The 23,154-nt window shown below is 46.5% G+C and overlaps 2 protein-coding genes across 2 annotated transcripts; one reads left to right on the forward strand and one right to left on the reverse strand.

Annotated features, from left to right (window-relative positions):
• Positions 1 to 1,820: 1,820 nt before the first annotated feature.
• On the reverse strand, positions 1,821 to 4,415 carry polr1h (RNA polymerase I subunit H). Its single transcript, XM_038966178.1, has 5 exons — positions 4,281 to 4,415; positions 3,926 to 4,049; positions 2,982 to 3,082; positions 2,373 to 2,482; positions 1,821 to 2,179 (listed from the first exon to the last, which is right to left on the reverse strand). The coding sequence occupies exons 1-5, from the start codon at positions 4,377 to 4,379 to the stop codon at positions 2,155 to 2,157; spliced, it is 459 nt and encodes a 152-aa protein (XP_038822106.1). The 5' UTR covers positions 4,380 to 4,415; the 3' UTR covers positions 1,821 to 2,154.
• ddx39b (DEAD (Asp-Glu-Ala-Asp) box polypeptide 39B) lies at positions 4,363 to 23,025 on the forward strand. Its single transcript, XM_038966177.1, has 11 exons — positions 4,363 to 4,475; positions 7,378 to 7,589; positions 7,986 to 8,113; positions 8,321 to 8,413; positions 8,525 to 8,708; positions 8,837 to 8,955; positions 14,483 to 14,614; positions 15,576 to 15,685; positions 15,820 to 15,964; positions 16,812 to 16,959; positions 22,485 to 23,025. Exons 2-11 carry the CDS (start codon positions 7,379 to 7,381, stop codon positions 22,499 to 22,501), a joined length of 1,287 nt encoding a protein of 428 aa, XP_038822105.1. The 5' UTR covers positions 4,363 to 4,475; position 7,378; the 3' UTR covers positions 22,502 to 23,025.
• The last annotated feature ends 129 nt before the right edge of the window (positions 23,026 to 23,154 follow it).

Consider the following 23,154-nt stretch of genomic DNA (forward strand, 5'->3'; position numbering starts at 1 on the left):
GAGATGAGTAATGTAGGGTATGTAAACATTATATAAAGTGGCATTGTTTAAATTGACTAGTGATACATTTATTACATCCAATTTTTTATTATTAAAGTGGCTAGAGATTTGAGTCAGTATGTTGGCAGCAGCCACTAAATGTTAGTGGTGGCTGTTTAACAGTCTGATGGCCTTGAGATAGAAGCTGTTTTTCAGTCTCTCGGTCCCTTCTTTGATGCAGCTGTACTGACCTCGCCTTCTGGATGATAGAATCCCCCCCCCCCCCCCTTCGCGTTCTTCATTGCTATGACTTGCTTGCTAGTTGAGATTTCTGCTCTTCACTCCGTTGTCAGTTTCATCTACATTTCACTGATTTTAGCAGCAGAAAGCATTTTTGTCTGCAGTTTTCGGTTTGGCTATTTGTTTCAAGTGTATGTGGCGGTTCTAGCTTGTATGGCGCCCTGGCGACCCCCCCCCCCCCCCCCCCTCCATTCAGCGCCCGCGCCTGCCCATGTCGCCCGTACCTAAATCCGCTACTGATTTGTATTAGTCTATAAATAAATATCTTTGCCAAAATTCATCATCTCTCCCATGTCTTATTCGACTAGTATTTTTTAAAGTGTAAGGATAATAATTCAGCCATAGTTGTTCTGAAATGTTTATTGCTTGCCAACATTTTACTCCCTCCTCTATGTTTAATATAACACACATACATTAATTATAAATTTTGGTATCCTATCCTGACGTGAAGTTTGTTCTATAGAATGTATTTGACTCTGATGTGTGCCACAGAAAGTATTTGACCCTAGCCACAAAATTAAGGAAATTAGAAGGGGGGTTCTGGCAGGGGGGAGATTTTCGGCACAACACCTGTACAGCCCAAATACAGATCATCGTGCTAAATGTGTAGACAGTCTGTGTTCTGCTCCATACGTGTTATAAGTAATAATGCATGGTAATATGTGCATCACATATTCATTTGTAAGTAGCCTAGTGGTTAGAGCGTTGGGCCAGTAACCGAAAGGTTGCTGGATCGAATCCTCGAGTTGACAAGGTAAAAATATTTCGTTCTGCCCCTGAACAAGGCAGTGTTCACTGTTCCCCGGAAGGCCGTCTTTGTAAATAAGAATTTGTTCTTATCTGACTTGCCTAGTTAAATTTAAAAAACTAGCATGTCATATTATAAAGTTACTTTAATAGGATTGTAAGACTGATTCTGCACATGTAGACAGCCAAACATGTGGCCGGATGGTTGTACAAGGTCCATGATCTCAGGGCTCAACTCTTTCAAATACTCATGGAGGTTCTTGCGTTGTAACTGCACGCACAGCTTCATCTTCTGCCGAGGACAAGAAGAAGAGGGAGATGATTAGTAGTTGCTCCCCCTCTAGCATAGCTAGACTCATGACGTAAGTCTGATGTATAGAACGTTAGCTAGCTAATGCAAGGTTGAAAGTGTGTTTACACGGGATTTTGTGGTTCAAGCATTTACATCCCCAAAAAATGATCAAGGAGAATGTTTTACCCGAGGGTTATCATAAATGGCCTAAATAATTCCTAACAAATTCAGCATCTTCCAAGTTTACAAAAAGGTAATTGACGCCATGTTGGATGGCCACGTAATTCAGACCTCCACAAGGGGGGCCTTCAGATTGGAGCAAATACTTTTGCCGCACTCAACATGACAGTGAAATGTAAATGTAGTATTTTTACTTAAATAAAGACGAACAAAATGATATTGTTAATATACACATTTGTAAACATTATGTATGTTGAGGCAAATTCACGGTCATTACCTGACATCGTTGACAAAAGGTAGAAAGGAGAAAAGCAACCAAACATGTTCTAAAGACAAATATTTTAATCACACTTGAAAATCTCTGCAGACAAACATCAGACATCAGTATTCAAACCTCATTCAAAATGCTGCAGCTGCAATCTAACTGATGTAGCAAAGGCAAGCCATTGAAATGCTTAGCACTCCGGAGCGACTATCCTAAGCATCATTACAAGGAATGAAGCGCAAGGAATAGAATACCAATTGTGCTTTCTCCAATAAGATCTCAAGTTTGCATTACATAGATCAAACACATTCTTGTTTACAGACAAAAGAGAGGAGAAGAGAAGAATATTGATGGAGGTCCAAGGGGAACGGGGAAGCATCTCGATCTCTTCTCAGGAGTCTTCTTTCTCCTGATATCTGAATGCATAAATTAAATCATAATAAGTAACATATCCAGTCATAAGTAAGCATGTGGACTACATACAGTTTGTGGGGTAAGTGCTTGTCACATTGTGGTGCAGAACAACATAAAAATGGAATAGATTGATGAATCTGGTGGTGAGAACAGGTCAGAATAGCCTTGTTGAATTGGTGTTTGAGTGAGATGTACCTGCAGTGTATACAGGTGAAGAAGACCGTCTGTCCTTCATCTGCAGATCTCATTTGTCTGGTGTGATAAACCATCCCTTCTTTATTGCAGCGAGAGCAGCGCCTGTCAATCTAGAATGCACGAGTTTGAGGAGGTTATAGAGAGAACATACATTGACCATTCCAGTGTTTTACTTGCTATATTGTATTTACTTTGCCACCATGGCCTTTTTTTTGTGCCTTCACCTCCCTTATCTCACCTCACTTGCTCACATTGTATATAGACTTATTTTTCTACTGTATTATTGACTGTATGTTTGTTTTACTCCATGTGTATCTCTGTGTTGTTGTATGTGTCGAACTGCTTTGCTTCATCTTGGCCAGGTCGCAATTGTAAATGAGAACTTGTTCTCAACTTGCCTACCTGGTTAAATAAAGGTGAAAAAAAACCACAAAAAAACACGGTTATGTTGTGTAGATTTCTAGAGGTTACAGACAGAACATACCCTAAATGGAGTATTGATAAAGTATACCATTACCCTGTCACTCCATGTTTCAATTTAATTTCCCTAGTTTTAAATGGGACCATTGATCATTTATAAATAGGAACTTCATTGCAATGAATTCCTACCACAGCCCCCTTGAGTTCTGAGTCATCCTCCTCCACAGCAACAGAGGACCCTTCGAGAGGATTAAAGACAACAGAAGACCTGATCTCTTGACCTGAAAATTCTGAAAACGACGACACAAAAACATTGTTACATCATGGGTCACATACTTATGAAAATATCAAATTGATAAAGGAAACTGTCTGGTCCCAGATCGGTTTATTCTCTTGCCAACTCCATTGCTCGTCATTGTCAAGCCAAACATGCATGATGATTTTTATTTTATTTAACCTTTATTTAACTAGGCAGGTCAGTTAAGAACAAATTCTTATTTGCACCAGTATTTCTACGTGCACATCAGCATCTGCTCATCTATCACTCCAGTGTTAATTTGCTAAATTGTAATTACTTCGCTACTATGGCCTATTTATTGCCTTACCTCAGCACTCCATTTGCACACACTGTATACAGACTACTTTTCTCCTATTGTGTTATTAACTGTACACTTGTTTATTCCATGTGTCACTCTGTGTTGTTGTTTATGTCGCACTGCTTTGCTTTATCTTGGCCAGGTCGCCGTTGTAAATGAGAACTTGTTCTCAACTAGCTTACGTGGTTAAATAAAGGTGAAATAAAATGTACAATGACGGTCTACACCGGCCAAACCCGGACGACGCTGGGCCAATTGTGCGCCACCCTATGGGACTCCCAATCACGGCCGGTTGTGATACAGCCCGGAATCAAACCGGGGTCTGTTGTGACGCCTCAAGCACTGAAATGTAGTGCCTTAGACCGCTGCGCCACTCGGGGGCCCCCGAGGTGACAAGCAATTGGCATGAAAGCACAAACAGACTGGTACTCAGGCTAGTTGTAGCCCCCTTTGGATAACGACTCTGTCTGTTAGTAGGCTACAACATTATTTATAACAGGGACATTTGACTGATGACAACAAACAACGCATCCTCACCGGTGACAGGTAAACTGAATGCACAGCGGGGACAGGAGACTGTGTCCTGCAGCCCAGGTAGAGGCAGTACGTTCCCACACTCAGGACAGAAGTTGGGATCTCCACTGAAACACGACATCACTGGCTATGGGGGGGAAAGTATTTCAGTAAACAATGTCAGCAACCTTTTGGGGGTTGGCCATAAGATACAGTTAGGTTAGTTAGTCACGTTGCTTGCTAGCTGGCCACTTATTTAGCTAGCCAGTCAACACGTGTTTAGCTAATACTGTACTTATTTTTTAAAATGTGTACACATCGCTAGCTGTCAAACAAAAATGTATCCCGATACCACTTTCAGCGCAGTTCCCAATCTCACCTTCTTAGTAAACCTCGATGTTAGAGAACGTTTCCGAAGTGTTGTTATTTTTCGTGAAAAAAATCCTAGCCAAATGTGCAGGTCGCAGTTCTTGGACATTCAACGCATGCTCACAGTCGCACGTTGATTACGTATTACAAAAACGATAACTCTCATTTGCAAACGCTCTAGATAAATTTCTTCACAACGAATAAGGTAAACAATGCTCACTAGGAATATTTATTTAATATGTATTTATTGTCTGTACATTTTCCATGTTGCACATCGTGTAGAATAGCTAGCTAGAAAGCTTGTCAAGCTTAAGAAGCTAGCTAGCTAGCTAGACCAGCCAACTCATGAGTCGTGTTTGCTACCCAGCTAGCTAACGTTACTCATGTTGACACACGTGATAAGCTAACAGCCCAAATTAATAGCGTTAGTTACGAGTACATTTACTTATTTCATTCCACATCTTGTCATAAATAGAAATGAAGATGCATGAAATTAATCTTGTTTTTCTAACCCTCTCATCATTATCAGCATCATCACCACAGTTTAGCATCAAATGAAAGTTATGGCCGCGTAACGTTAGCTACACAGATTTGTAGGTGCAGCGAAATGTTTGTTTCTAGCTCCAACAGTGCAGTAATAATAGCTAGCAATAAAAAAAAAAACAAATACACACATAATACTAAAAAATATCAGAGTCCGGAATATAGATATGATGTGTATATATACATAGGGGCTCCCGAGTGGCGCAGCGGTCTAAGGCACTGCATCTCAGTACAAGAGGCGTCACTACAGTACCTGGTTCCGGCCGTGATTGGGCGGCGCACAATTGGCCCAGCGTTGTCCGCGTTTGGCCAGGGTAGGCCCTCATTGTAAATAGGAATTTGTTAACTGGCTTGCCTAGTTAAATAAATAAAACGATATATATATATATATATAATGGTGTGTATGGACAGTATATGAATATAAAAGGTGTGTACAACAATAGTTATATGGGATGAGCCATGACTACAATACAGTATAAATGTAACAGTTTAACTTTACGTCCGTTCCCTCGCGCGAACCAGGGACCCTCTGCACACATCAACAACAGTCACCCACGAAGCACCGTTACCCATCGCTCCACAAAAGGCGCAGCCCTTGCAGAGCAAGGGGAATCACTACTTCAAGGTCTCAGAGCAAGTGACGTCACCGATTGAAAGGCTGCTAGCGCGCACCACCGCTAACTAGCTAGCCATTTCACATCGGTTACATCCACCCCCCTTTCGACCTCCTCCTTTTCCGCAGCAACCATTGATCCGGGTCACGGCACCAATGTAACAGTTTAACTTTACGTCCGTTCCCTCGCCCCGACCCGGGCGCGAACCAGGGACCCTCTGCACACACCAGTGTTGTTACGTTACAGCCTTATTTTAAAATAGTATTTTTCCTCATCAATCTACACACAATATCCCATAATGACAATGTGAAAACAAGTTTAGACATTTTTGCAACCAAAAAAAAAAAACTGAAATATCGTATTTACATAAATATTCAGACCCTTTGCTATGAGACTCGAAATTGAGCTCAAGCGCAGCGGTCTAAGGCACTGAATCTCAGTGCTAGAAGCATCACTACAGACCGTGGTTCGATTCCAGGCTGTATCACAACCGGCCGTGATTGGGAGTCCCATAGGGCGGCGCACAATTGTCGTCCGGTAGGCCGTCATTGTAAATAAGAATTTGTTCTTTAACTGACTTGCCTAGTTAAATAAAATTCCATTGATTATCCTTGATGTTTCTACAACTTTATTGCAGTCCACCTGTGGTAAATTCAATTGATTGGACATGATTTGGAAAGCCACACACCTGTCTATATAAGGTCCCACAGTTGACAGTGCATGTCAGATCAAAAACCAAGCCATGAGGTCGAAGGAATTGTCCGTAGAGCTCCGAGACAGGATTGTGTCGAGGCACAGATCTGGGGAAGGGTACCAACAATTTTTTTTGCAGCATTTGAAGGTCCCTAAGAACACAGTGGCCTCAAATTCTTAAATCTTCCTAGAGCTGGCCACCCGGCTAAACTGAGCAATCGGGGGAGAAGGGCCTTGGTCAGGGAGGTGACCAAGAACCCGATGGTCACTCTGACAGAGCTCCAGAGTTCCTCTGTGGAGATGAGAGAACCTTCCAGAAGGACAACCACCTCTGCAGCCCTCCACCAATCAGGCCATTATGGTAGAGTGGCCAGACGGAAGCCACTCCTCGGTAAAAGGCACATGACAGCCCGCTTGGAGTTTGCCAAAAGGCCCCTAAAGGACTCTCAGACCATGAGAAACAAGATTCTCTGGTCTGATGAAACCAACATTGAACTCTTTGGCGTAAATGCCAAGCGTCACGTCTGGAGGAAACCTGGCACCATCCCTAAGGTGAAGCATGGTGGTGGCAGAATCATGCTGTGGGGATTTTTTTCAGTGGCAGGGAGACTAGTCAGGATCGAGGGAAAGATGAACGAAGCAAATTACAGAGAGATCCTTGATGAAACCTGCTCCAGAGCGCTCAGGACCTCAGACCGGGGTGAAGGTTCACCTTCCAACAGGACAACAACCCTAAGCACACAGACAAGACAATGCAGGACTGGCTTTGGGACAAGTCTCTGAATGTCCTTGAGTGGCCCAGCCAGAGCCCGGACTTGAACCCGAACTAACATCTCTGCAGAGACCTGAAAATAGCTGTGCAGCAACGCTCCCCATCCAACCTGATAGAGCTTGAGAGGATCTGCAGAGAAGAATGGGAGAAACTATATTTCAGTTTATTTTTAATTTCTTAAACCTGTTTTTGCCTTGTCATTGTGGGGTATTGTGTGTAGATTGATGAGGGTGGAAAAAACAATTTAAATACATTTTAGAATAAGGTTGTAACAAAATAACGTAACAAAATGTGGAAAAAGGGTTCTGAATACTTTCCGAATGCACTGTAGGTTGAAAGTGTCTTCTTGTTATGTACTGACAGGTTGATGGGACAACACCGCTTATGACTATTTCTCTGTCTCTGTCTGTCTGTTTGTATCTCTATCTCTCTCTATCTCTCTATCTATCTCTATTTCTCTATCTCTCTCTCTATCTACCTGGCAGGATGACTGAGCAGGATGTGGAGAATGAGCTCTTGGACTATGAGGAGGAGGATGTGGTGGGAGATCTATCAGGAGGGGACATTCTGTCCATTAAAAAGGAGCGTGTGAAGGGCTCCTATGTGTCCATCCATTCGTCTGGGTTTAGAGACTTCCTGTTGAAGCCTGAGCTGCTGAGGGCGATAGTGGACTGTGGCTTTGAGCATCCCTCTGAGGGTGAGTAGTACAAGTTAGGTTATTACCAGGGGCAGCACACCACATCACAGAGATCACAGATCTGGGTCGTATTCATTAGTGCACACTGTAGCAAAATGTTTTGCAATGGAAAACGCTTCACACGAAACTGAGGGTTTCTTATTGGTCATGTAGTTCAGGTAGGTCCCTTTCTGTTTCCGCCTGTTTGGTTCCTAGTGAATATAGCCCATCTTCAAGACAAAGTGCCACGATTAATCATGTCAAAGTACTGTATCAACTTTCAAACTATAATCAGGAGGTAATGGCATCATGATTTGGTACATTGTGTTTTTGATTTAGTTGGTTTTGAAGTAATTACTATACCATTTATTACCATTAATATTCATTCATAATTTTGTATGACTATTTTCCTTTCAGTTCAACATGAGTGCATCCCTCAGGCCATCCTGGGTATGGATGTGCTGTGCCAGGCTAAGTCTGGTATGGGCAAGACGGCCGTGTTTGTCCTGGCCACACTACAGCAGCTGGAGCCTGTCACTGGACAAGTAATCTCACTCTCTCTCACCCTCCCTCCCGCTCTCTCTCATTCTCTCCCTTTCTCCTCTCCGTCAGTCTGTCACTCGTTGTCTTCTGGACTGTTTATAGAGCTAGCGTTGTTGTTGTCGTGGTCTTGGACCATCAGTATCTGTGAAGTACTAAATTTTCTAATGCATTAAACTACCCACCCTGGCCACCCTTCTCTCTTTGTTTAGGTGTCCGTGCTGGTGATGTGTCACACCCGAGAGCTGGCGTTTCAGATCAGCAAGGAGTATGAGAGATTCTCCAAGTACATGCCGACTATCAAGGTACACAAATGCTATTACTACACCTTAACCCTCTTAACCTCCAGTCTGGATAATAACTACACGGTTCACAGTTCTTCCACCGTTGTTTTTTCTCCCCATCTCTCCCACCAGGTGGCAGTGTTCTTTGGTGGCCTGTCTATAAAGAAGGACGAGGAGGTGTTGAAGAAGGAGTGTCCCCATGTGGTGGTGGGGACGCCGGGGCGAATCCTGGCCCTGATCCGCAACAAGACCCTCAACCTGCGACACATCAAACACTTCATCCTGGACGAGTGTGACAAAATGTTGGAACAACTTGGTGAGTCTGAATCATTTGAAGATTGGACAGTACACCACTATAGATGAATCATCTACTCGTATTTACATTCTAGGAGATCTAACAACATTTACAAACAAGAAAAGAAAACCCCTCCCTTTCTCCCTCAGACATGCGCCGAGACGTCCAGGAGATATTCCGTCTGACCCCCCATGAGAAACAGGTCATGATGTTCAGCGCCACCCTGAGCAAAGAGATTCGCCCCGTCTGCCGAAAGTTCATGCAAGATGTAATTACACCTCCTCTCCTCCTGCGTCCACCACGCCTCTCCTTCCTCCACCTATCCCCCTGCTCTGCCTTGCCTGGCGGGAACGGGGGTAAAGGGGGGTGGAGGAGTTACCCCACGGCCCCCTGAGTCTGATATGAGAGAGACAGCGGTGTCTTTCTAGACGCCGAACAGTCCCACCTCTATAAGGGAAGTGACAGCCCACTGACATAGGAAGGCCTTAGTTCTATGCGAATGGTCTTTGCTTGGTCACTAACTCGGTACACTAACACCTTACGCTAGTAGTGTACTGCCTCACCTTTCACCAGAATGCCATGTGTTAATGGCGTCTCCTTTATAGAATAGCTTGTGCTGTTCAACTGAAATGTACGCCGTCTTTCTTCTTCATGAAGTTTAACACGGTCATCCAGGTGGAAATAGGTCCAGTTTTCAGTCGGTACGTTACGAATCTGACCTGCCTGATGTCACTATGCTGACCAGCCTATGCAGCATTCGTTAAACGATGCTTTCGTTCCAAAAGCAAGTTAAATAATCTTGTAATCTAGCCAAGCAAAAACAATTTGTCTCGACTAACTATACACCTTTTATTTATGAAGGAAACGGTTTCCCCAGGTTGGTATGAGTGTGTACGCTCTGCTCTAAGCTGCTTGTAAAGCCCCCTGGTTCACTGCCCTGTCGTTCAGAGAGAGAGGCATTTCCCTGGAGCTGTAACCGCTCATTTGGCAAACGACGGGTACAAATCTCAGAGGAGAGAGAGAGCCTAATTAAATGTAAAGACAAAGTATCCCAAAGAACCTCAGTCAAACAAATAACACGCGTAAAGAAATGAGGAGGAAAACTGACGAGCCAAGCTCTGGAGAGTGAAAGAAGGGGACGCTGCCTGGCTCTCTGGGTCGCTGTAGTTCATTATGTGGACGCTACCTGGCTCTCTGGTTCGCTGTAGTTCATTATGTGGACGCTGCCTGGCTCTCTGGGTCACTAGTTCATTATGTGGATGCTGCCTGGCTCTCTGGGTCACTAGTTCATTATGTGGACGCTGCCTGGCTCTGGTTCGCTGTAGTTCATTATGTGGACGCTACCTGGCTCTCTGGGTCGCTGTAGTTCATTATGTGGACGCTGCCTGGCTCTCTGGTTCGCTGTAGTTCATTATGTGGACGCTGCCTGGCTCTCTGGTTCGCTGTAGTTCATTATGTGGACGCTGCCTGGCTCTCTGGGTCGCTGTAGTTCATTATGTGGACGCTGCCTGGCTCTCTGGTTCACTGTAGTTCATTATGTGGACGCTGCCTGGCTCTCTGGTTCGCTGTAGTTCATTATGTGGATGCTGCCTGGCTCTCTGGGTCACTAGTTCATTATGTGGACGCTGCCTGGTTCGCTGTAGTTCATTATGTGGACGCTGCCTGGCTCTGGGTCACTGTAGTTCATTATGTGGACGCTGCCTGGCTCTGGGTCACTGTAGTTCATTATGTGGACGCTGCCTGGCTCTCTGGGTCACTGTAGTTCATTATGTGGACGCTGCCTGGCTCTCTGGGTCACTGTAGTTCATTATGTGGACGCTGCCTGGCTTTCTGGGTTGCTGTAGTTCATTATGTGGACGCTGCCTGGCTCTCTGGGTCACTGTAGTTCATTATGTGGACGCTGCCTGGCTCTCTGGGTCACTAGTTCATTATGTGGACGCTGCCTGGCTCTCTGGGTCACTAGTTCATTATGTGGACGCTGCCTGGCTCTCTGGGTCACTAGTTCATTATGTGGACGCTGCCTGGCTCTCTGGGTCACTAGTTCATTATGTGGACGCTGCCTGGCTCTCTGGTTCGCTGTAGTTCATTATGTGGACGCTACCTGGCTCTCTGGGTCACTGTAGTTCATTATGTGGACGCTGCCTGGCTCTCTGGGTCACTAGTTCATTATGTGGACGCTGCCTGGCTCTCTGGGTCACTAGTTCATTATGTGGACGCTGCCTGGCTCTCTGGGTCGCTGTAGTTCATTATGTGGACGCTGCCTGGCTCTCTGGTTCACTGTAGTTCATTATGTGGACGCTACCTGGCTCTCTGGTTCGCTGTAGTTCATTATGTGGACGCTACCTGGCTCTTTGGGTCACTGTAATTCATTATGTGGACGCTGCCTGGCTCTCTGGTTCGCTGTAGTTCATTATGTGGACGCTGCCTGGCTCTCTGGGTCACTGTAGTTCATTATGTGGACGCTGCCTGGCTCTGGGTTGCTGTAGTTCATTATGTGGACGCTGCCTGGCTCTCTGGGTCGCTGTAGTTCATTATGTGGACGCTGCCTGGCTCTCTGGTTCACTGTAGTTCATTATGTGGACGCTGCCTGGCTCTCTGGGTCACTAGTTCATTATGTGGACGCTGCCTGGCTCTCTGGGTCACTAGTTCATTATGTGGACGCTGCCTGGCTCTCTGGTTCGCTGTAGTTCATTATGTGGACGCTACCTGGCTCTCTGGGTCACTGTAGTTCATTATGTGGACGCTGCCTGGCTCTCTGGGTCACTAGTTCATTATGTGGACGCTGCCTGGCTCTCTGGGTCGCTGTAGTTCATTATGTGGACGCTGCCTGGCTCTCTGGTTCACTGTAGTTCATTATGTGGACGCTACCTGGCTCTCTGGTTCGCTGTAGTTCATTATGTGGACGCTACCTGGCTCTCTGGGTCACTGTAATTCATTATGTGGACGCTGCCTGGCTCTCTGGTTCGCTGTAGTTCATTATGTGGACGCTGCCTGGCTCTCTGGGTCACTGTAGTTCATTATGTGGACGCTGCCTGGCTCTGGGTTGCTGTAGTTCATTATGTGGACGCTGCCTGGCTCTCTGGGTCGTTGTAGTTCATTATGTGGACGCTGTCTGGCTCTCTGGTTCGCTGTAGTTCATTATGTGGACGCTGCCTGGCTCTCTGGGTCACTGTAGTTCATTATGTGGACGCTGCCTGGCTCTCTGGGTCACTGTAGTTCATTATGTGGACACTGCCTGGGTCTCTGGGTCACTGTAGTTCATTATGTGGACGCTGCCTGGCTCTCTGGTTCGCTGTAGTTCATTATGTGGACGCTGCCTGGCTCTCTGGTTCGCTGTAGTTCATTATGTGGACGCTGCCTGGGTCTCTGGGTCACTGTAGTTCATTATGTGGACACTGCCTGGCTCTCTGGTTCGCTGTAGTTCATTATGTGGACGCTGTCTGGCTCTCTGGTTCGCTGTAGTTCATTATGTGGACGCTGCCTGGCTCTCTGGGTCGCTGTAGTTCATTATGTGGACGCTGCCTGGCTCTCTGGTTCGCTGTAGTTCATTATGTGGACGCTGCCTGGCTCTCTGGTTCGCTGTAGTTCATTATGTGGACGCTGCCTGGCTCTCTGGTTCGCTGTAGTTCATTATGTGGACGCTGCCTGGCTCTCTGGGTCGCTGTAGTTCCTTATGTGGACACTGCCTGGGTCGCTGTAGTTCATTATGTGGACGCTGCCTGGCTCTCTGGTTCGCTGTAGTTCCTTATGTGGACACTGCCTGGGTCGCTGTAGTTCATTAGTTTCCCAACAAAGCGGAAGGAAAGCACAGTGAAATTGCCTCGGTCCGCTGAGCCGAGCAAAAATGTCCCCATTACCTCTTTGTCAGCCAGTCTGCTTTAAAAAATATATATTTTATTTTTGCATTTTCCAATTAAGAACATTCAAAACAAAAGTGAAAAGATATTAGACAACAATAGGACAAAGTGAGAGTATCAGAGGAGCATAACAAAAAAAAAAATATATAATTATTATTATTAATTATTAATAAATAAGAGCTGTCTCTTGTTACCATGAATCTAGACGGTACACAGAGCTGTCTCTTGTTACCATGAATCTAGACGGTACACAGAGCTGTCTCGTGTTACCATGAATCTAGACGGTACACAGAGCTGTCTCGTGTTACCATGAATCTAGACGGTACACAGAGCTGTCTCTTGTTACCATGAATCTAGACGGTACACAGAGCTGTCTCGTGTTACCATGAATCTAGACGGTACACAGAGCTGTCTCGTGTTGCCATGAATATAGACGGTACACAGAGCTGTCTCTTGTTACCATGAATCTAGACGGTACACAGAGCTGTCTCTTGTTACCATGAATCTAGACGGTACACAGAGCTGTCTCGTGTTGCCATGAATCTACAATCGATGAGGTAACTCTGAAATACTTGAAGAGGTAGCTAAGGGTAGAAGAGCCCCTTTGGTCATATGAAAAATAGACTATGAATAGAGAAGAGAAGAAAATCCAGGTCCCTAAAACCCTTCGCCTGGTAACAGGGCGACTAGGATTGAGAGGACACACTGAGTGAATGTTAGATGACAGTGATTGAGAGGACAGACTGAGTGAATGTTAGATGACAGGGATTGAGAGGACACACTGAGTGAATGTTAGATGACAGGGATTGAGAGGACACACTGAGTGAATGTTAGATGACAGGGATTGAGAGGACACACTGAGTGAATGTTAGATGACAGGGATTGAGAGGACACACTGAGTGAATGTTAGATGACAGGGATTGAGATGACAGACTGAGTGAATGTTAGATGACAGTGATTGAGAGGACAGACTGAGTGAATGTTAGATGACAGTGATTGAGAGGACAGACTGAGTGAATGTTAGATGACAGTATTTGAGAGGACAGTCTAAGTGAATGTTAGATGACAGTGTTTGAGAGGACAGACTAAGTGAATGTTAGATGACAGCGATAATAAACTTGAGGATCATTTATATTAAATGTCATTGATGTAATCGGATTGATGATTAGTCATGTGTGATGTACAGCCTCCCAGTAAATGATGTCCCTGATTGATCGTGTAGATCATCTAATTGACAGACTGTTTCCTCATTGTTTAGTTAGACACAGCTGTTGCCAGGGAGACCGAGTCAAAGTGGTGCGTAGATGAGTGTGTTGTGAAGATGAATCGATCTCACGTCAAGCGGAGCAGCCATAGTTATTCCAAAGAGGACCAGGCTTTTTGTTTTAATGGACATTACAGCATTAATGTTTTACTTGTGGTTACGGTTTACAATAACTTGCAATTTCATCTGATCACTATGGCTTTTCATTTGACTTTTTTTTGTTGTTGTAAGTGTTGTGTGGATAGTAGTGACTAGTGAGGGTGAGCGATGTCTGCTGCATCGGTATGGGAAATGGTGTCCTGTGTGTGTGTGGCGCGCCTGTTTGTTTGGCTGTTTGTCTGGGGGTGTGTGGGGGTGTGTGTGTGTGAACTTCAAACCTTTGGTGTCCCTCTAACTCCCCATCCCCTCTCTCTCTATTTCCCTGGATTTCATCATGTCTCTGATTCACCTCTTCCTGGTCACTTTAACCACTGCTCTCTGGGAACCTTTCACTTACTGTTTACTTTCCCTTCCCTCTCCTGAACGTGTATCAATCTACCGTATTACTATAACTCTCCTCACGCGTCTTCCTCATTCCCCTACCTTCCCTCCACACGCCTCACCCCTCCACTCTCCCTCTCCAACCCTCCTTCCCTCACCCTAACCCTGTCCCACCACTTGCTTGCTCCACCCAGCCGATGGAAATCTTTGTTGATGATGAGACCAAGCTGACTCTCCACGGGCTGCAGCAGTACTACGTCAAACTGAAGGACAACGAGAAGAACAGGAAGCTCTTTGATCTCCTCGACGTGCTGGAATTCAACCAGGTACTGGAATTAATTATGATGTTCAACCAGGTACTGGAATTAATTATAATATTCTACAGAGGTGTTCAACCAGGTAGTGGAATTAATTATGATGTTCAACCAGGTAGTGGAATTAATTATGATGTTCAACCAGGTAGTGGAATTAATTATGATGTTCAACCAGGTAGTGGAATTAATTATGATGTTCAACCAGGTAGTGGAATTAATTATGATGTTCAACCAGGTAGTGGAATTAATTATGATGTTCAACCAGGTAGTGGAATTAATTATGATGTTCAACCAGGTAGTGGAATTAATTATGATGTTCAACCAGGTAGTGGAATTAATTATAATATTCTACAGAGGTGTTCAACCAGGTAGTGGAATTATAATATTCTACAGAGGCACATGGCAGTAGAAACAGGAAGAAAGTAATTGCTAGCTGGGCAAGTTTTTGTATGTAAATAGTGTGTGTAGTCAACGTCTTAGTTCAACCAGGTTCTGTGTTTCATGTTCCACCGTGGTACAAGAAATTCAGGGAAAGCAAAAACGCTGACTAGACAAGTCAAATTATGAAAATAAAAATGCAAATGACTGTAGTCAAATGTAGTGTGTGTTGTGGTGTTTCCACCTGGTGTGATGTCCGTGCAGCGCTGTGTTGGTCTGGCCCAGTGTGTGTGTGTGTGTGTGTGTAGTGATATTATGTGTTATTATAGGTGGTGATCTTTGTGAAGTCCGTGCAGCGCTGTGTGGCTCTGGCCCAGTGTGTGTGTGTGTGTGTGTGTGTGTGTAGTGATATTATGTGTTATTATAGGTGGTGATCTTTGTGAAGTCCGTGCAGCGCTGTGTTGGTCTGGCCCAGTGTGTGTAGTGATATTATGTGTTATTATAGGTGGTGATCTTTGTGAAGTCCGTGCAGCGCTGTGTGGCTCTGGCCCAGTGTGTGTGTGTGTGTGTGTAGTGATATTATGTGTTATTATAGGTGGTGATCTTTGTGAAGTCCGTGCAGCGCTGTGTGGCTCTGGCCCAGCTGTTGGTTGAGCAGAACTTCCCGGCTATTGCCATCCACCGCGGGATGCCTCAGGAGGAACGGTACGTAGATAGTTGGTGTGTGGTTCTGTATTATATTGAACATGAATACTATAAGTGATTGATCTGGCATGGTCATTACCCATCTTTTTCTAAACTAATTCCACCCCCTCTTTCTCCCCAATCTCCTTCCCCAGTCTCTCTCGTTACCAACAATTTAAAGACTTCCAGAGACGTATCCTGGTGGCCACCAACCTGTTTGGCAGAGGGATGGACATCGAGAGGGTCAACATCGCCTTCAACTACGACATGCCAGAAGACTCTGACACGTACCTGCACAGGGTATGTCCCGTAGACTATTAGACTGTCCCGTAGACTATAAGACTGTCCCGTAGACTATGAGACTGTCCCGTAGACTATGAGACTGTCCCGTAGACTATGAGACTGTCCCGTAGACTATGAGACTGTCCCGTAGACTATGAGACTGTCCCGTAGACTATGAGACTGTCCCGTAGACTATGAGACTGTCCCGTAGACTATGAGACTGTCCCGTAGACGTATGAAAAACTGTCCCGTAGACGTATGAAAAACTGTCCCGTAGACGTATGAAAAACTGTCCCGTAGACGTATGAAAGACTGTCCCGTAGACTATGAAAGACTGTCCCGTAGACTGTTAGACTGTCCCGTAGACTATGAAATACTGTCCCGTAGACTATGAAATACTGTCCCGTAGACTATTAAAGACTGTCCCGTAGACTATTAGACTGTCCCGTAGACTATTAGACTGTCCCGTAGACTATGAAAGACTGTCCCGTAGACTATGAAAGACTGTCCCGTAGACTATGAAAGACTGTCCCGTAGACTATGAAAGACTGTCCCGTAGACTATGAAAGACTGTCCCGTAGACTATGAAAGACTGTCCCGTAGACTATGAAAGACTGTCCCGTAGACTATGAAGGACTGTCCCGTAGACTATGAAAGACTGTCCCGTAGACTATGAAAGACTGTCTACTACTCGTGATGTAGATGAGTAATTCTGAGCCTCGCCTTGCTCAGCTGTATCCCCTCAAACACATACAGGTTGTTTTGTTAAAGGCCTCTTGTTTGTCTGTCTCACCGATAGCAGCATCATTAGGTTACTTGGTTATGAAGCCCTTTTTAAGTTGTTTGTGTGCGTCTTACTCATCAGGTTGCCAGGGCGGGCAGGTTTGGCACCAAAGGCCTGGCCATCACATTTGTGTCTGATGAGACGGATGCCCGTACTCTTAACGACGTCCAGGACCGGTTCGAGGTGAACATCAGCGAGCTGCCCGACGAGATCGACATCTCATCTTACAGTAAGTGCTGCTTAGTTCCAATCAGCCTTGGTTATCAGTGGATGATCTAGAGTATTTTATTTATTTATCCTTTATTTAACTAGGCAAGTCAGATTTTTTACCTTGTCAGCTCGGGGATTCGATCCAGCAACCTTTCAGTTACTGGCCCAACGCTCTAACCACTAGGCTACCTGCTGGTTACTGGTCCAACGCTCTAACCACTAGGCTACCTGCTGGTTACTGGCACAACGCTCTAACCACTAGACTACCTGCTGGTTACTGGCACAACGCTCTAACCACTAGGCTACCTGCTGGTTACTGGCCCAACGCTCTAACCACTAGGCTACCTGCTGGTTACTGGCCCAACACTCTAACCACTAGGCTACCTGCTGGTTACTGGCCCAACGCTCTAACCACTAGGCTACCTGCTGGTTACTGGCCCAACACTCTAACCACTAGGCTACCTGCTGGTTACTGGCCCAACACTCTAACCACTAGGCTACCTGCTGGTTACTGGCCCAACACTCTAACCACTAGGCTACCTGCTGGTTACTGGCCCAACACTCTAACCACTAGGCTACCTGCTGGTTACTGGCCCAACACTCTAACCACTAGGCTACCTGCTGGTTACTGGTCCAACGCTCTAACCACTAGGCTACCTGCTGGTTACTGGCCCAACACTCTAACCACTAGGCTACCTGCTGGTTACTAGTCCAACACTCTAACCACTAGACTACCTGCTGGTTACTGGTCCAACGCTCTAACCACTAGACTACCTGCTGGTTACTAGTCCAACACTCTAACCACTAGGCTACCTGCTGGTTACTAGTCCAACACTCTAACCACTAGGCTACCTGCTGGTTACTGGTCCAACGCTCTAACCACTAGACTACCTGCTGGTTACTGGCCCAACGCTCTAACCACTAGGCTACCTGCTGGTTACTGGCCCAGCGCTCTAACCACTAGACTACCTGCTGGTTACTAGTCCAACACTCTAACCACTAGGCTACCTGCTGGTTACTAGTCCAACACTCTAACCACTAGGCTACCTGCTGGTTACTGGCCCAACACTCTAACCACTAGGCTACCTGCTGGTTACTGGCCCAACACTCTAACCACTAGGCTATCTGCTGGTTACTGGCCCAACACTCTTAACCACTAGGCTGCCTGCTGGTTACTGGTCCAACACTCTAACCACTAGGCTAGCTGCTGGTTACTAGTCCAACACTCTAACCACTAGGCTAAATGCTGGTTACTAGTCCAACACTCTAACCACTAGGCTACCTGCTGGTTACTGGCCCAACACTCTAACCACTAGGCTACCTGCTGGTTACTGGCCCAACACTCTAACCACTAGGCTACCTGCTGGTTACTAGTCCAACGCTCTAACCACTAGGCTATCTGCTGGTTACTGGCCCAACGCTCTAACCACTAGGCTACCTGCTGGTTACTAGTCCAACGCTCTAACCACTAGGCTACCTGCTGGTTACTAGTCCAACGCTCTAACCACTAGGCTACCTGCTGGTTACTAGTCCAACGCTCTAACCACTAGGCTACCTGCTGGTTACTAGTCCAACGCTCTAACCACTAGGCTACATGCTGGTTACTAGTCCAACACTCTAACCACTAGGCTACCTGCTGGTTACTAGTCCAACACTCTAACCACTAGGCTACCTGCTGGTTACTAGTCCAACACTCTAACCACTAGGCTACCTGCTGGTTACTAGCCCAACACTCTAACCACTAGGCTACCTGCTGGTTACTGGCCCAACACTCTAACCACTAGGCTACCTGCTGGTTACTGGCCCAACACTCTAACCACTAGGCTACCTGCTGGTTACTAGTCCAACACTCTAACCACTAGGCTACCTGCTGGTTACTGGCCCAACACTCTAACCACTAGGCTACCTGCTGGTTACTGGCCCAACACTCTAACCACTAGGCTACCTGCTGGTTACTGGCCCAACACTCTAACCACTAGGCTACCTGCTGGTTACTGGCCCAACACTCTAACCACTAGGCTATCTGCTGGTTACTGGCCCAACACTCTTAACCACTAGGCTGCCTGCTGGTTACTGGTCCAACACTCTAACCACTAGGCTAGCTGCTGGTTACTAGTCCAACACTCTAACCACTAGGCTAAATGCTGGTTACTAGTCCAACACTCTAACCACTAGGCTACCTGCTGGTTACTGGCCCAACACTCTAACCACTAGGCTACCTGCTGGTTACTGGCCCAACACTCTAACCACTAGGCTACCTGCTGGTTACTAGTCCAACGCTCTAACCACTAGGCTACCTGCTGGTTACTGGCCCAACGCTCTAACCACTAGGCTACCTGCTGGTTACTAGTCCAACGCTCTAACCACTAGGCTACCTGCTGGTTACTAGTCCAACGCTCTAACCACTAGGCTACCTGCTGGTTACTAGTCCAACGCTCTAACCACTAGGCTACCTGCTGGTTACTAGTCCAACGCTCTAACCACTAGGCTACATGCTGGTTACTAGTCCAACACTCTAACCACTAGGCTACCTGCTGGTTACTAGTCCAACACTCTAACCACTAGGCTACCTGCTGGTTACTAGTCCAACACTCTAACCACTAGGCTACCTGCTGGTTACTAGCCCAACACTCTAACCACTAGACTACCTGCTGGTTACTGGCCCAACACTAACCACTAGGCTACCTGCTGGTTACTGGCCCAACGCTCTATCCACTAGGCTACCTGCTGGTTACTGGCCCAACACTCTAACCACTAGGCTACCTGCTGGTTACTGGCCCAACACTCTAACCACTAGGCTACCTGCTGGTTACTGGCCCAACGTTCTAACCACTAGACTACCTGCTGGTTACTGGCCTAACGCTCTAACCACTAGGCTACCTGCTGGTTACTGGCCCAACGCTCTAACCACTAAGTTACCTGCTGGTTACTGGCCTAACGCTCTAACCACTAGGCTACCTGCTGGTTACTGGCCCAACACTCTAACCACTAGACTACCTGCTGGTTACTGGCCTAACGCTCTAACCACTAGACTACCTGCTGGTTACTGGCACAACGCTCTAACCACTAGGCTACCTGCTGGTTACTGGCCCAACGCTCTACCCACTAAGCTACCTGCTGGTTACTGGCCCAACGCTCTAACCACTAGGCTACCTGCTGGTTACTGGCCCAACACTCTAACCACTAGGCTACCTGCTGGTTACTGGCCCAACACTCTAACCACTAGGCTACCTGCTGGTTACTGGCCCAACGTTCTAACCACTAGACTACCTGCTGGTTACTGGCCTAACGCTCTAACCACTAGGCTACCTGCTGGTTACTGGCCCAACGCTCTAACCACTAAGTTACCTGCTGGTTACTGGCCTAACGCTCTAACCACTAGGCTACCTGCTGGTTACTGGCCCAACACTCTAACCACTAGACTACCTGCTGGTTACTGGCCTAACGCTCTAACCACTAGACTACCTGCTGGTTACTGGCACAACGCTCTAACCACTAGGCTACCTGCTGGTTACTGGCCCAACGCTCTACCCACTAAGCTACCTGCTGGTTACTGGCCCAACGCTCTAACCACTAGGCTACCTGCTGGTTACTGGCCCAACACTCTAACCACTAGGCTACCTGCTGGTTACTGGCCCAACACTCTAACCACTAGGCTACCTGCTGGTTACTGGCCCAACGCTCTAACCACTAGACTACCTGCTGGTTACTGGCCCAACGCTCTAACCACTAGACTACCTGCTGGTTACTGGCCTAACGCTCTAACCATTAGGCTACCTGCTGGTTACTGGCCCAACGCTCTAACCACTAGGCTACCTGCTGGTTACTGGCCCAACGCTCTAACCACTAGACTACCTGCTGGTTACTGGCCTAACGCTCTAACCATTAGGCTACCTGCTGGTTACTGGCCCAACGCTCTAACCACTAGGCTACCTGCTGGTTACTGGCCCAACGCTCTAACCACTAGGCTACCTGCTGGTTACTAGTCCAACGCTCTAACCACTAGGCTACCTGCTGGTTACTAGTCCAACGCTCTAACCACTAGGCTACCTGCTGGTTACTAGTCCAACGCTCTAACCACTAGGCTACCTGCTGGTTACTAGTCCAACGCTCTAACCACTAGGCTACCTGCTGGTTACTAGTCCAACGCTCTAACCACTAGGCTACATGCTGGTTACTAGTCCAACGCTCTAACCACTAGGCTACCTGCTGGTTACTAGTCCAACACTCTAACCACTAGGCTACCTGCTGGTTACTAGTCCAACACTCTAACCACTAGGCTACCTGCTGGTTACTAGCCCAACACTCTAACCACTAGACTACCTGCTGGTTACTGGCCCAACACTAACCACTAGGCTACCTGCTGGTTACTGGCCCAACGCTCTATCCACTAGGCTACCTGCTGGTTACTGGCCCAACACTCTAACCACTAGGCTACCTGCTGGTTACTGGCCCAACACTCTAACCACTAGGCTACCTGCTGGTTACTGGCCCAACGTTCTAACCACTAGACTACCTGCTGGTTACTGGCCTAACGCTCTAACCACTAGGCTACCTGCTGGTTACTGGCCCAACGCTCTAACCACTAAGTTACCTGCTGGTTACTGGCCTAACGCTCTAACCACTAGGCTACCTGCTGGTTACTGGCCCAACACTCTAACCACTAGACTACCTGCTGGTTACTGGCCTAACGCTCTAACCACTAGACTACCTGCTGGTTACTGGCACAACGCTCTAACCACTAGGCTACCTGCTGGTTACTGGCCCAACGCTCTACCCACTAAGCTACCTGCTGGTTACTGGCCCAACGCTCTACCCACTAAGCTACCTGCTGGTTACTGGCCCAACGCTCTAACCACTAGGCTACCTGCTGGTTACTGGCCCAACACTCTAACCACTAGGCTACCTGCTGGTTACTGGCCCAACACTCTAACCACTAGGCTACCTGCTGGTTACTGGCCCAACGCTCTAACCACTAGACTACCTGCTGGTTACTGGCCCAACGCTCTAACCACTAGACTACCTGCTGGTTACTGGCCCAACGCTCTAACCACTAGGCTACCTGCTGGTTACTGGCCTAACGCTCTAACCATTAGGCTACCTGCTGGTTACTGGCCCAACGCTCTAACCACTAGGCTACCTGCTGGTTACTGGCCCAACGCTCTAACCACTAGACTACCTGCTGGTTACTGGCCTAACGCTCTAACCATTAGGCTACCTGCTGGTTACTGGCCCAACGCTCTAACCACTAGGCTACCTGCTGGTTACTGGCCCAACGCTCTAACCACTAGACTACCTGCTGGTTACTGGCCTAACGCTCTAACCATTAGGCTACCTGCTGGTTACTGGCCTAACGCTCTAACCATTAGGCTACCTGCTGGTTACTGGCCTAACACTCTAACCACTAAGCTACCTGTCGCAGTAATCTGTTACTTATTAGGAAATGGATTATGTTAGAAACATCTGTATTTTATCAGTGGAGTATAGATCATCAAATGAATGTTTTTGCTTTAACTTGTCCTGTTTTACCTCCTGTCTTCTCAGTTGAACCAACCCGGTAAAGAAGACAAGATCTATTACCCAGCAGACATTGCATCCAGAATTGTGACTTATATTTGACCTTTTAACACTGATAACTAAAGGTCAAATCAACTATTATCCAATCAAACAGTACAATACAGTAAGAATTTCTTTAAATCTGCTGGCGTTCATTCATTCGCCCCCTAGAATGAATAAATTAGGACTACTGTGGAATAGCGCGTTCTGTGGATAGAAAAGTTTGGTTACATTGTCAGGCCTTTTCCCCATGCCATTTTGTTTAATGTTGTTAATATTGTTTGGTTGTATTTATATAGACTAGGTAGCTGTCACTGAATATTTGAGTTATTTATTTTTTAGCATTTTATTTACCTTGTCATTTGGATTGTGAATGCTGCATTTTATAGCCTGTGAAAATAGTCGCCCCAGTTACCAAGCGGTAGTTTCTAGTGTGAAGGACAGGAAGAGGATGTTACCCGGAAGGAGAGAGACTCTAAACAAGCGCTGTTCTGCGCTCAATGTGAATTCATAAATATGTTTGACTCTATACAGACTTGCTGCTTCTTCTTGTCTCAACAGATAATCTTGCCCTGTCATTGTCTGTCTTGAGGTGTATGCCACAAATATACCAATGGACAAACCAACTACCTGCCAAGGCTTACACTGCCTGAATATA

This window comes from Salvelinus namaycush, chromosome 27 (assembly GCF_016432855.1).
Source record: "Salvelinus namaycush isolate Seneca chromosome 27, SaNama_1.0, whole genome shotgun sequence".
Taxonomy (NCBI): Eukaryota; Metazoa; Chordata; class Actinopteri; order Salmoniformes; family Salmonidae; genus Salvelinus; species Salvelinus namaycush.